Here is a 14,302-nt window from a genome sequence, read left to right on the forward strand (position 1 = left end):
TAAGTATTTGATTGTATCAATTCCCAAGGATTAATAGTTTAATATATACTATTTACATATTTTAATGTACTATATAATGTATCAAAAGTATAAAATACTAGCTCTATCTCTCTTTTTGATTCCCTATTCTCTCATTAAAGATCTCATTTAATCAGATTCCATACTTCTCTCCAATTAGTATCCTATATCAACCTTTGCCTCATGTTTAGTGGTCTATTTATACATGAAAGAACATACTGTGTTCCCTATAGACAGATTTCTGAAAGAAGAGGTTAGAGAACCACCAAATGGTGATGCTGAAAAGAGAATTCATGCTTCAGGTGGCTAGAACAGATAATTTCTGATATCTCTTCTTATGATATTCACTGTTCTTCAAATACATTGTACTTTCAATATAATACAGTAGAAAGAGTGATGAATTTAAAGCTAGTAGACCCGAATTTGAAATTTGTATGCTAATTATTGATTGAGTAACCTTAGACAAGTCATTTAACCCTGCTAGGGCTAGGTTTCTTCATCTGCAAATTGAGGGGGTGAGACTAGATGATCTTGACAGACTATAATGGGATTGCTTCTCATGCCAAAGTACCTAAATAATTCAGGGATGAGTTAATCACTTAGAAGTGGCCAGGGTGCAGTTTCAGTATTCTATGGGGTGAACTTTGAACCTTCAATACAATTGCAAAGGTACATACTCCATTGGAATATTCTTTGGGAACCCAGAGTCAACTTCACATCATGGCATCAAAAGCAGCACACAAGAAATATTTGTTGATTTATTTCTCAAATAATTTATTTTTACTGCCCTGGCCACATCCTCTCACTTTTTGTTCTGACTATATCCCTGCCTCTATTTAAGCTTTGTCCTGAAATATCTCTACTAAATAATGACATTATTCTGTGCCTTATTCTTTTCTAGAATTTACTTCAGTAATTTTTGTAATCATTGTGAAATTTCCCCCAACTGATGCCAACTACAACCCAATCATGACCTAGTGGACTCTCTTCAGTTGAAAGATTCATCTCTTTCTAGGTATGAGCTATTTCCAACTTCTAGGTAATCACCCCTTGCTCCACTGAGGAAGGCTTTCCATCAGAAAACAGACAGTCACTAGCTTCCACTTGCTGCAATCTAATTTTTAAGGTAGTATTTTCTTCAGTGGTCTTTTGGACCTCCTTTTCCATTTGGCTAATTCTGCCTTTCAAGGCATTCTTCTCCTCATTGACTTTTTGGAGCTCTTTTACCATTTGAGTTAGTCTATTTTTTAAGGTGTTATTTTCTTCAGTATATTTTTCAGTATTTTTTTTGGGTCTCCTTTAGCAAGTCATTGACTTGTTTATCATGGTTTTCTTGCATCATTCTCATTTCTCTTACCAATTTTTCCTCTGCTTCTCTAACTCGCTTTTCCAAATCCTTTTTGAGCTCTTCCATGGCCTGAGACCAGTTCATGTTTTTCTTGGAGGCTTTTGTTGTAGGCTCTTTGACTTTGTTAACATCTTCTGTCTGTATGTTTTGGTCTTCTTTGTCACCAAATAAAGAATACAGAGTCAGAGACTGAATCTGGGTGCATTTTCGCTGCCTGGCCATATTCCCAGCCAACTAACTTGACCCTTGAGTTTTTCAGCGGGGTATGACTGCTTGTGGCGTTAAGAGAACTATTTTCCACGCTTGGGGGGATGTCCCAGCTCTGCCACACCAGCACTCCTCCTTCCCCAAGAACCCCCAACCCAGACTGGACTTAGATCTTCAGCAGGCTCTTCACTGCTGCTCTGATCTGCCACTTAATTCCTCCCACCAGGTGGGCCTGGGGCCAGAAGCAACTGCAGCTGTACTTCTGTAGCTGCCCCACCTCCGCTGCCTCCCGGGCAGTAGCCGAACTGGGTACTCCTTCCACTCCTGCAGCTTTTCTCACTAACCTTCTCCTCTGTTGTCTTTGGTTTTTGTGGGTTGAGAAGTCTGGTAACTGCTGCAGCTCACTAATTCAGGGTGCTAGGGCATGCTCCGCCCGGCTCCTGGTCTGGTTGGTCTGTGCCACTCATGCTGGGTTCTGCTCTGCTCCACTCCGCTCTGCTCCCAGCTCCGTGTGGGATAGACCTCACCCAGCGACCATCCAGGCTGTCCTGGGCCGGAGCCCTGCTTACCTCTGCTGTTTTGTGGGTTCTGCAGTTCTAGAATTGGTTCAGAGCCATTTTTATAGGTTTTTGGAGGGACTCGGCGGGGAGCTCATGCTAGTCCCTGCTTTCTAGCCGCTATCTTGGCTCTGCCCCGCCTTGACTTGACTCACTAATTCTTAATAATAAAAGTTCAAATAGTTAAATGATCTTAATGTCAACACTATATGTTTTGTAATTTTTTCTGTATATTAACTCAAATGTTAATTTTTGAGATAAACTTCAATTTTAATAGAAAACATTTACATTTATTTTGTTTAGCTTAGTTATAATTTATCAATGCCTCAAGTATCACTAATTAATTCTAAACCATTCATTGAGAGTAATGAAAATGAAGTAAATTACAAATTATCTTCATTGTGCTACTTTATCATGCTAATGTTCTTTATCATTATAGCCTTTAAAACCTGATTGAAAATATATTCTTACAAGAATGATTTATCAAATAGTTCCAGTTTTCTTTGACCATCCTTTTTCTCTCTTGTCCATTAGTATAGTAAATATTCAAAGACAACTTTCTGAAAAAGTATTTCTTTGGATAGCTATTGCGTTTGCCCTTCATTTTTAAAGAAGAACATGACATCAGGGAGATGATGACATGACTTGCAGTTGACTTTGATTTGAGTGAGGGAGGGCTGTGCAAAGTCACCAGACTCACTTTCTCCTCTGGAGTTATAATTGCAAAAAAGAGGAAAATGCTAATTGTTTGAAGAAAACATCATACCTATTCTTCATAAATTATTTTTGAAACATAGACAGAAAATAATCTACAAAGCTCTTTATAACACAAAGATAGTCCTAATGCCCAACCCAGGAAAAGATGAGGCAAAGAAAGAACTGTACATCAATTTTACTAATGAATATTCTTCTGAAAATCTTAAATGAATTCATAGCAAGGAGGCTACACAAATATATTCAGAGAATATTTGACTATGATCCAGTTGGATTCATAATAAGGATGTAATAATTTGTTCAACATTAGAAAAATAATCAGTATAATCAATCATCCATAATACAAAAAAATATAAAAAAATGAAAAAAGACTTAGACAAAATATATCAGGCATCTAATCCTATAAAACCTAAAAAGCATAGGTATGAAAGGGCAGTTCTTTGATATAGATCTTAAGTAAAATATTTCAAATAAATTAGCCCTGTAAATTTTCCCTAGAACAAATAAGCATAATGCAAGGATATTCTACTTTTTCAATTCTTATATGATCTAACTATGAAAAAAACTAAAAATAGAAATATTAAAAATCACAAAATTATAGTGTTATCCATTTTTAAAAAGACCATAAAGGTTAGTAGAAAAAAGTAATTGAGACAGTTAATGGCCTTAGAATAGTGGAAGAATATAAAGAAAATCAGCAAAATTCATTTCAGGTTCAACACAGTACTAACAAAAATTCTGGGGAATGAGAGGTTTAAAAAAATTCACTGAAAATAACTATAACACACAAAGTGCTGGCATCTAACCTACCAGACACAATCAGGAATTTTATAAAAACAATTTGTGGTTTGGTCAATCAGTTGTTTCTGGGTCTTCATGACCCAATGGACTAGAGCATGCCAATGCTGTCTATGGAGTTTTCTTGCCAAACATAATAAATTTATTTGTTATTTCCTTCTCCAGTAGATTAAGTCAAACAGAAGTTAAGTGATTTGCCCAGGGTCACATAACTAGTAAGTGTGTGAGGTTGGATTTGAACTCAGATCTTCCTGACTCCAGGCTGAGCACTATTCTATCCTCTGAGCCACCTAGCTGCCTACTAAAAACAACAACACAACAAAATCAAGTATGAAGCCCTACTTATAGAAATAAAAGAACACATGACTAACTGGGTAGATATTTACAATTTACAGTTTGGGCTTGGCAATATAATAAATATAATAATACTACCTACATTTATTTTCAGATGTGTTTCTATGCCAAACATCTTATCAAGGAAATGTATATATTTTGCATTTAGGCACATTTGTACATAATATCTCCAAGAGCATGCAAGCCATATGAAAGGAAGGAAAGCATATATATATTTTGCTTTCTATGCTCAGTGATCACTTTTGTATCTTTGTACATAATAGGTCTTTACTAAGTCCTACTTAATAATGGTTTTTTTGAATTGTTTTGAGTTACTTTAGAGGACTAGACAAAATATGAACATTCATTTGGGGGAATAAATGTTCTAAAATTTCAAGGGAAATCATGAGGATAAAAGGAGGAATGAGTGGGGGCAAAGCATTTTTTATACTTCAGACTATATATTGCAGTCATTAAGACCTTTTTGCATAAAACAAAATATTAAAAACTAGATCAGTAAGGCAGACTAGATAAAGAACAGAAACAGTCAAACAGGATTTCACTTCCTGATAAACCTCAACAAAGAACTCAACAAATAACTGGTGGGCCTGGGGCTGGAAGTAACTGTAGCTGGAAACAGCCCCAGAGCTGCACCACTTCTGCACCACCAGGGCTGGGGCTGACTATGCACTCCTTTCACTCTGTTCTACCTGTTCTACCCACTAACCTTCTGTGTTGTCTTTGGCATTTGTAGGTTGAGAAGTCTGGTAACTGCCACAGCTCACTGATTCAGGGTGCTATGTCTTTTCCACATGGCTCCCAGTCTGGTTGGTCCTGGCGCTGCCCATGCTGGGCTCTGCTCTGCTCCCAGCTCCATGGGATAGACCCTTCCCCATGACCATCCAGGCTTTCCTGGGTTGGAGCCTGCTTCCCTCTGTTATTTTGTGGGTTCTGCAGCTCTAGAATTTGTTTGGAGCCATTTTTATAGGTGTTTGGAGGGACCTGAGGGTGAGCTCACGCAAGACCTTGCTTTCCAGCTGCCATCTTGGCTCCACCCCTCTATTTTTTCAAATATTAATAGAAGTAAATAACTTAAACAAAGTTACCAATTATCAGTTGGGCAATAACAAGAAATAATGAATATGAGGAAATCAGGGAGCGTGGGAATATTTGTAGAACTAATATAAAATGCAAAAAGCAGAACAAAAAGAACAAAATATATAAGATATTCAACAATGTCAATAGAGAGGATTCTAAGAAAGAAAAACTCTGATTAGCTGCCATGTCAAATTTTACTCTGGGAAATAGCTTCCCCTTTAGTTCTCTACCTGTACTGCTCAGCACGAATGAATAACTAAAGGGGCAGAATGTTGCATACAGTGTCATTTGTTGTCACTATTACATAACCACTTCTTGTTGTGCTAGAATTTGAGAGGGCAGACTATTTCTCCCCTGTTCTCTGAATGTAGCACAGAATTTTAGTAGCTGCCATAAAGGACTTATACCACACATTTCTCTCATTTTGAGCTGATCATCAACCAAAACCTCCAGATCTTTTTTCCAGAAAAAGTGCTTCATAACCATACCTCCCTTATCTTATAATTCTAAAGCTTATTGTTAAAATCCAATTGTTAGACATTTTTCTCTACTTAGTTTCATGCTACTAAATTACATCCCAATGATAGAGATAATCAGCATTATTTTGTATCCTGATCATGTCATCCAAGGTGTTAGCAATCCCTTCCAGTTTCATATTATCTAAATATTTTATAAAGATACATGCCTTTATATGTCAATGATTAAAAAAATGTTTAGTTCAAGGATAAGCACAGAAACCAGAAGCCAAATACGCATTTACTTTCAGAGAAAGAATAAGAACCAAGGTTTCCTTACTATAAAAGTCCAGCATTCTACACAATATGTCAAGCTGTCACTTAATAGAGTAGTATGAAGGCATAATTCCACAAATGGGTTAAAAACAAACAATAATCAAATAATAAGTAATTCACCAGTCCTTCCCAAAATCCTATGTTGTGTACTAAAAAAAATAATGGCATAGGATTCAAGAAACCTAGATTTCATTACTGACTCTGCTACACACTAACCATCTGAACTTGGACAAATCCATTTCTCTATAGCTAGCATTTATATAATGTTGAAAGCTTTCAAAGCACATTTTTCATATTATCTCATTTGATCCTAATAAAAACCCTGCAAGATAAGTGCTATTATTATCCTCATTTTATAGAAAAGGAAATTGAACTTGACCGAAGTTAAATGACTTGCCTAGGATCACATAATGTCTGAGGCATAGTCTGTACTCCATGGAATGTGACCCATAGTTTCTTCTAGTTCTTATATGAAGGGATTAGATGAAATGGTACACACTATATTTTTCAGGCCTAAAATTCTATTCTGTCAAGTAGCTCTTCCCTCTCTACTTGTTGCCACTACTCAGGTTTCAGAAAGACATCTGAATGACAAAGGGTAAGGTATGGATGGTGGCAGGTGCGGTGCACTGGGATAATTATGGAATGACAATGAACATGAGGATGATGCTAATTATGGCATCACAACCACATATTTCCCTGTTCCCTTCCCCCTCCCCCAAATCCTGGGGTCTGTTTACTATTTACAAGTTATGGCACTAAAGTGTAACAGAAGTGATAAAATGGTATTTTAAAGGACAATATAGTCTTCCAGCATGTAATAACTTCACACTTTCCCAAAGAACCATCAAGATCTGTGTAACACATTATTCAATGTATTTATATTGTTTGAATACAATTAAAAAGATTTAAGAATGTTAAAATAAGTATGTTAAATATATATACAGATCATAATGTAAATATGTTTGCATTGGAGTCAGTTCTTTCTCAAGTGTATAGGAACCAACATGTTTCAATAGGCAGAAGCAGAGCACTGCATTTGGAGTAACAGTACCAGAGTTTAAAAAAAAAAGTCATCTTAGCAAGAAAAAATAGGGGAGGTATAGCTAAGAGACAATCTATCTGAAACGTAAGGATTTCACTTAAATGCATGCTCAGTGTGAGTCAATATTATGATATGGAAACCTAGACATCGAACACAAACTTAGCCTGCATTGTTGTTGTCATTGATGTTCATTTTTGGTTATGTCTGATTCTTCATGACCCTATTTGGGGTTTTTATGACAAAGATGTTAGAGCTGTTTGCCATTTCCTTCTCCAGCTCATTTTACAGACGAGGAAACTGAGATAAAGAGGGTTAAATGGCTTGCCCAGGGTTATACGGTTAGTGTCTGAGGTCAGATTTGAACTCAGGAAGATGTCTTCCTAACTTCAAGCCTGCTACTCTATCTACTGTGTCACCTAGGTGCCCTTAGCCTGCGTTAGGAGAGACATAATATCTAAGACTTAGGAGGTTTAAGTATGGCAATATTCTGGCATGGTCAGATCAAATCAGCATCATTGTGTTCAGTTATGGGTGCCTTATTTAAAAGAAAACATTTATAAAGGGGAGAGAATAAATAGGAGGTCAACCACAATAGTGAATGGTCTAGAATTCATATCCAAAGAGTACTAGGACTGAAAGGTAGATGTTTAGCCAGCAGATGAAGTATGTATTTGAAACATTATCAAGTGGAAGAAGGTTTAAACTTTTTCTGTTAAGACCCAGGGGGTAGGGGAACTGAGAAGAATGGTTATGATTTTCAAAGGGGATGATTTTTAGCTTGATATATGAGAAAAAAAGATTCTACCAATTAGGGCATACAAACATAGATTGGATTTCATGGGGTGGTAGTGGATTCCTTCTCACTGAAGATCATAATATTGTACATAGACATGGACATGGACATGGACATAGACATGGAGGCACCTTGCAAGTCATCAAGGCAAATCCCCTCATTTTATCAGAGAGAAAAGAGATTTAGAGGGGATTGTTGTAGTGGAGATTCTTAGATAGCTTTGGGATGGCCTCTGAAACTTCTTCCAAATCTCAAATTCTATGATACTGGCATGAATCACAGTTCTTACTACCTATGCAGCTTCAGCCAAGTTACTTAAAGTCTCTGAGATCAGTTGCTTCAATTTTAAAATAAGTGAGATTGCATTAGATGTTCTCAATCATTTCCACCTCTAAATTCCTATGACCCCATGAACCTTAAAACAGATTTGTTAACACCTTACCAATTTTCTAATGATTTTGTATAGAAGTCAAGTTTCTTTTTATTCCTGATGGTTGGTATACATATACAAGAATTATGTTTTAAATTTTGTTCAAAAAACACAATATGCAAACAAATTCTCAGTCTGTAGTACTGGGCCAGTTCAGCTATAAACAGTTACTGATCACCTTGTAAAGTAATTTCCTTTTTCTGGATGAATGAACTTGATGGTACTTGTATTACTGCATGAATTATTAAGGTGTGCAATATTCACAATTCCCAAGTACTCTGAAATCACTGACCTCAAGAAGAGGACATATGGAAGAAAACTTTTAGAAACTGCAAAACCTGTTTTGTTAGCATCATTGGTAACATTACCGTTCTGGATGAAAACACTGCAGTTTGTAATATGAACCTAAACAAAAGCTATTTTAGTAATCACTTTTTAACTTTTCCCTCTGATTGTAGTGTTCCCTAGCAAACATCATTTAGAGTTTCTAAACTAGCTTGCATATGTCAATGTCACCTAGTGTGACCCACTCCTTTTATAGATTAGGGAATTGAGACTTGGAGAGGTCAATTGTTACATGTAGAAATGCCTTGGGCATAAACCATGCTTGACCAATGCTTGTTAATAGAATTCAATTTCCTTGAGGGTAGTGACAATTAAAAAAATTCCTTAGAATTCCCACATTTAGTACCATGCCAGAGAAGAATACTTGAATGGACAACTCAAGAACAAGAGTAATAGCTCTGATTTAGAACACCTGATCTTTGATTCCATGTTTAATCAGAGGGCTTCAATTAAAAAAATATTGTGCCAGCATTTGTTCCAAATCTAATGGCCTATTCATTGAGCAAACATTAAACTATTTAATGCTCAAAATGATGTAATAGCATAATCAAAATTTAGTAGGTTTTGACTGGAGGCAGCTGGACTCTTTTCATTAGATGGACCAGGTAAATGACTGTTCTTAATACCACAAATTCAAATAGATGGGCCAATTTCCATCTTCTGAAAGATGCAGATTTCACACTAACAAATCTCTAGTTAATTACACAGGACAGTTCCCTGTCCCAGCTAATTTTTTTATAACTCTTTCTTCTGTGTATTTAGTAGATACTATCATTGAAAAAGTCTAGAAAGAACAGGTAATCCAAATAAAAACACGACACAATGCATGATAAAAGATGGAAAACAAGAAACATATGCAACTTACCACTTCCTCATGGGTTGCGTTTTCTACATTAATGCCATTAACCTAGATAGACGACAGATTAGGATATATGAATGTAAAATGAATACACATGAATTAAAATACAATACATGATACAACTTTGAGGATTGAATTCAAAACACACTGACCTGTATTACTGCATCTCCTATAAATAACATTCCTGTTTGGTCAGCTGTGGGGTTACAAAAGTGTCAAGTGTTAAGAGAGAATTTTTTAATAACAGGATATTTTCTTAATACAATTGTTTTAAATATACTATTTATAGCAGTCAATTGAAATGACTTTGCTTGTGAAAATGTGGGTACTGTAGCAATCAGCAATCACAAAGTAAAACTAAATAGACTGGTACCAATTTTAAGCAAATTAAAAGTTACTTTCCAGGCACAAATGACTTGTTTAATATGGAACACAAATGTCTCTTCTCACTAATGAAGGATTTCATTAAATTATGTGGAAATTCTGATTCACATTTTTCATTCAGCTGTCACATAGAGCAAAACAGTTATTGTAGAAGCTATTTAATATTTTCTTCCTTTTCTTCCTCAAATAAATGCATAGGGGTTGCTTCAATTTTTCATTCAGCTGTCACATAGAGCAAAACAGTTATTGTAGAAGCTATTTAATATTTTCTTCCTCAAATAAATGTATAGGGGTTGCTTCAATTAAAAGGATATGTCTGGAATGTTTAAAAAAACATTACCTTGTGAATTTATTCCCTTCTGCATTATTTCCACTTAACCTTTCCCTCCTCACAGGTAAAGATCTCTGCATACTTTTAGGTAGGAGTTCTTAACCTTGAATTTGTTTCTTTTTAAAGATATATTTGTAACTGTATTTATTTTTTTTTAATTAAGATTTTTTTTTTAGTTTACAACACTCAGTTCCACATGATTTTGAGTTCCAGATTTTCTTCCCCTCCTCCCCCCATCCCTCCCTAAGATGGCATGGAATCCAATATATCTTCTACATATAACTTCCCATTAAACTTATTTACACAATAGTCAAGTTGTAAAGAAGAATTATGACCAATGGAATGAATCATGAGAAAGAAGAAACAAAACCGAAAGCAAAAACAAAAGAGAAAAAGAAAAAAAAAAGGAGAGCAAATAGTGTGCCTCAATCTGCATTCAGACTCCATAGTTGTTTCTCTTGATGTAGGTAGCTCTCTCCATCATGAGTCCTTTGGAGTTGTCTTTGAACCTTGTATTGCTGAGAAGAACCAAGTCTATCAGGATTAGTCATCACAGAATCCATATATCTGTGGTTGTGTATAACGTTCTCCTGGTTCTGCTCTGCTCACTCAGCATTATATCGTGCAGGGTTTTCCAGGTTATTATGAAGTCCATATGTTCCCCATTTCTTATAGCACAAACGTATTCCATTACGTTCATATACCACAACTCATTCAGCCATTCCCCAATTGATGGGCATCCCCTTGATTTCCAATTCTTGGCTACTACAAAAAGAGCCGCTACAAATATTTTTGTACACATGGATTCTTTTCCCTCTTGGGTGATCTCTTTAGGATACAACCCTAGAAGTGGTATTGCTGCGTCAAAGGGTATGAACATTTTTATAGCCCTTTGCGCATAGTTCCAAATTGTTCTCCAGAATGGCTGATCAGTTCACAACTCCAACAGCAATGTAACAGTGTTTCAATTTTGCCACAGCCTCTCCAGCATTTATCATTTTCCTGTTTTGTCATTTTAGCCAATTTAACACGAGAGATGTGCTACCTAAGAGTTGTTTTGATTTTCATTTCTCTAATCAGTAGTGATTTCGAGCATTTTTTCATATGCCTATAGATATCTTTAATTTGTTCCTCTGAAAACTGCCTGTTCATATCCTTTGACCATTTCTCAATTGGGGAATGACTTGTATTCCTATAAATTTGGCTCAGTTCCTGTATATTTTAGAGATGAGGCCTTTATGAGAGACACTAGTTGTAAAGATTTTCTCCCAATTTTCTGCTTCCCTCCTAATCTTGGTTGCATTGGCTTTTTTATACAAAAATATTTCCATTTAACATAATTAAAATTATCCATTTTGCATTACACCTCTTGTTCTTCCAGATGAATTTTGTTATCTTATCCAGCTTTGTAAAATAATTTTTGGTACTTCGATGGGTAAGGGGCTGAATGAATAAATTAATTTAGGTAAAATTGTCAATTTTATTATATTAGCTCAGCCGAACCATGAGCAACAGATATTTTTTTTTCCATTTATATAGAACTGACTTTATTTGTGTGAAAAGTGTTTTATAATTATGTTCATATAGGCCCTGAGTTTATCTTGGCAGACAGACTCCCAAATATTTTATAGTGTCTATAGTAACTTTAAATTGAATTTCTCTTTCTATCTGTTGCTGTTGGACTTTGTCAGTAATGTACAGGAATGTTGAGGATTTATGTGGGTTTATTTTATATCCTGCTAATTTGCTAAAGTTGCTTATTATTTCAAGTAATTTTCACTTGATTCTCTAGGATTCTCTAAGTAAATCCTCATATCATTGGCAAAAAGTGATAATTTAGTTTCTTCTTTTCCTTTTCTAATTCCTTTAATGCCTTTTTATTCTCTTATTGTTACAGCTAACATTTCTAGTACCAAATTGAATAGTAGGGGTGATAATGGACATCCTTGTTTCACGCCTGTTCTTATTGGGAAGGCATCTAGCTCATATCCACTACAAATAATGCTTCTTGATGGTTTTAGGTAGATGTTATTTATAATTTTAAAGAAGGCTCCATTTATTCCTAAGCTTTCTGGTGTTTTTATAGGAATGGGTTTTGTAAATTGTCAAAGACTTTTTCTACATCTATTGAGATGACCATATGTTTTCTGCTAGTTTTGTTATTGATACAATCAATTATGCTGATAGTTTTCCTAATATTGAACCAGCCTTGCATTCCTGCAATAAATCCTAACTGGTCATAGTGTATCATCCTCATGATGAGTTGCTGCAAACTTCTTGCTAATATTTTATTTAAAATTTTTGCATCAATATTCATTAGAGAAATTGGTCAATAATTTTCTTTCTCTGTTTTGACTCTACCTGGTTCAGCACCATATTAGTGTCATAAAAAGAATTCGGTAGAACTCCCTCTTCACCTATTTTCCCAAATAGTCTATAAAGTATAGGATTAATTGCTCTTTGAATGTTTGATAGAATTCACATGTAAAACCATCTGGCCCTGGAGATTTTTTCCTAGGGAGTTCATTGACGGCTTGGGCAATTTCTGTTTCTGAGATGGGGTTATTTAGGAATTTTATTTCCTCTTCTGTGAAACTGAGCAATTTATATTTTTGTAGATATTCATTCATAACCCTAAGGTTGTCAAATTTATGGGCATATAATTGGGCAAAATAATTCCTAATTATTGTTTTAATTTCCTCTTCATTGGAGGTGAATTAACCCTTTTCACTTTTGATACTGGTAATTTGATTTTCTTCTTTCTTTTTTAATCAAATTGACCAAAGGTTTATCAATTTTATTTTTTTTCATAAAACCAGCTCTTGGTTTTATTTATTAATTCAATAGTTTTATTGATTTCAATTTTATTAATTTCTCCTTTGATTTTTGATATTTCTAATTTGGTATTTAATTGGGGATTTTCAATTTGTTCTTTTTCTAGCTTTTTCAGTCCCATGCCCAATTCATTGATCTCCCTTTTCTGTATTTTATTCATCTAAGCATTCAGAGATATAAAACTTTCCCTAAGAACTGCTTTTGCTGCATCCCACAAGTTTTGGTATATTGTCTCATTAATGTCATTTTCTTGAATGAAGTTATTAATTGTTTCTCTGATTTGTTCTTTGGCCCACTCATTCTTTAGAATTAGATTATTTAGTTTCCAATTAATTTTTAGCTTATTTTTCCATGGTTCTTTATTACAAATAATTTTTATTGCATCATGATCTGAGAAAGATGCTTTGGCTACTTCTGCCTTTCTGCACTGGATAGTGAGGTTTTTTTGCCCTAGTAAATGGTCAGTTTTTGAGTATGTGCCATGTACTGTTTAGAGAAAAAGTATATTCCTTTTTACCCCCATTCAGTTTTCTCCAGAAGTCTATCATATCTGCCTTTTCTAAAATTCTGTTCACCTCTCTAACTTCTTTCTTGTTTATTTTGAGGTTAGATTTATCAAGTTCAGAGAGGGGGAGGTTGAGGTCTCCCATTACTATAGATTTGCTGTCTATTTCTTCCTGTAACTCCCTTAACCTCTCCTCTAAGCATTTGCATGCTATACCACTTGGTGCATATATGTTAAATAAGGATATTGCTTCATTGTTTATGGTGCCTTTTAGCAGGATGTAGTGATCTTCCTTATCTCTTTTAATTAGATCTAACTTGGCTTTTGCTTTGTCTGAGATTAGGTTTGCTACCTTTGCTTTTTTTTTATTGTAGCTGAAGCACAATATATTCTACTCCATCTGTTTTACCATTCCCCTGTGTGCATCTCCCTGTTTCAAATGTGTTTCTTGTAAACAACATATTGTAGGATTATGATTTTAATGCATTCTGCTAGCTGCTTCCATTTTATGGGAGAGTTCATCCCATTCACATTCACAGTTATGATTTCTATCTGTGTCTTTTTCTCCATCCTATTTCCCCCCCTGTTTATGCATTTATTTCTCCCTTTCACCTTCCATTCCTCAACAGAGTTTTGCTTTTGACCACCACCTTCCCCAGTTTACCCTCCCTTTTGATTACCCTCCCTTATCTTACCATTTTCCCCTTGCTACTTCTTCCCTCCCTTCTTACCACTCCTTTCCCCTTTTTCCCCCATTTCCCCTCCTACTGCCTGTAGGACAAGTTAGATTTCTATGCTTATCAGGTTATGTTATTTCCTTCTTGAATCAAATCCGATGAGAGTAAAGCTCACATACTGCTCTTCTCCCTCCCTTCTTTTCCTATAATACAATGTGTTTTGTGCCTCTTCAT

At 35.3% G+C, this 14,302-nt stretch overlaps 1 protein-coding gene across 1 annotated transcript in view; it reads right to left on the bottom strand.

The window, feature by feature from the left end:
- Positions 1 to 14,302, bottom strand: part of SNTG2 (syntrophin gamma 2) — a 698,484-nt gene that overhangs the window by 350,565 nt on the left and 333,617 nt on the right. Inside the window, exons 5-6 of the mRNA XM_036750363.1 lie at positions 9,489 to 9,532; positions 9,343 to 9,384 (exon numbers count right to left, since the gene is read on the bottom strand). Coding sequence (XP_036606258.1) covers positions 9,343 to 9,384; positions 9,489 to 9,532 — 86 coding nt within the window. The remainder of the gene's footprint in view (positions 1 to 9,342; positions 9,385 to 9,488; positions 9,533 to 14,302) is intronic.

The sequence above is a fragment of the Trichosurus vulpecula genome, chromosome 3, assembly GCF_011100635.1.
Source record: "Trichosurus vulpecula isolate mTriVul1 chromosome 3, mTriVul1.pri, whole genome shotgun sequence".
Classification (NCBI taxonomy): Eukaryota; Metazoa; Chordata; class Mammalia; order Diprotodontia; family Phalangeridae; genus Trichosurus; species Trichosurus vulpecula.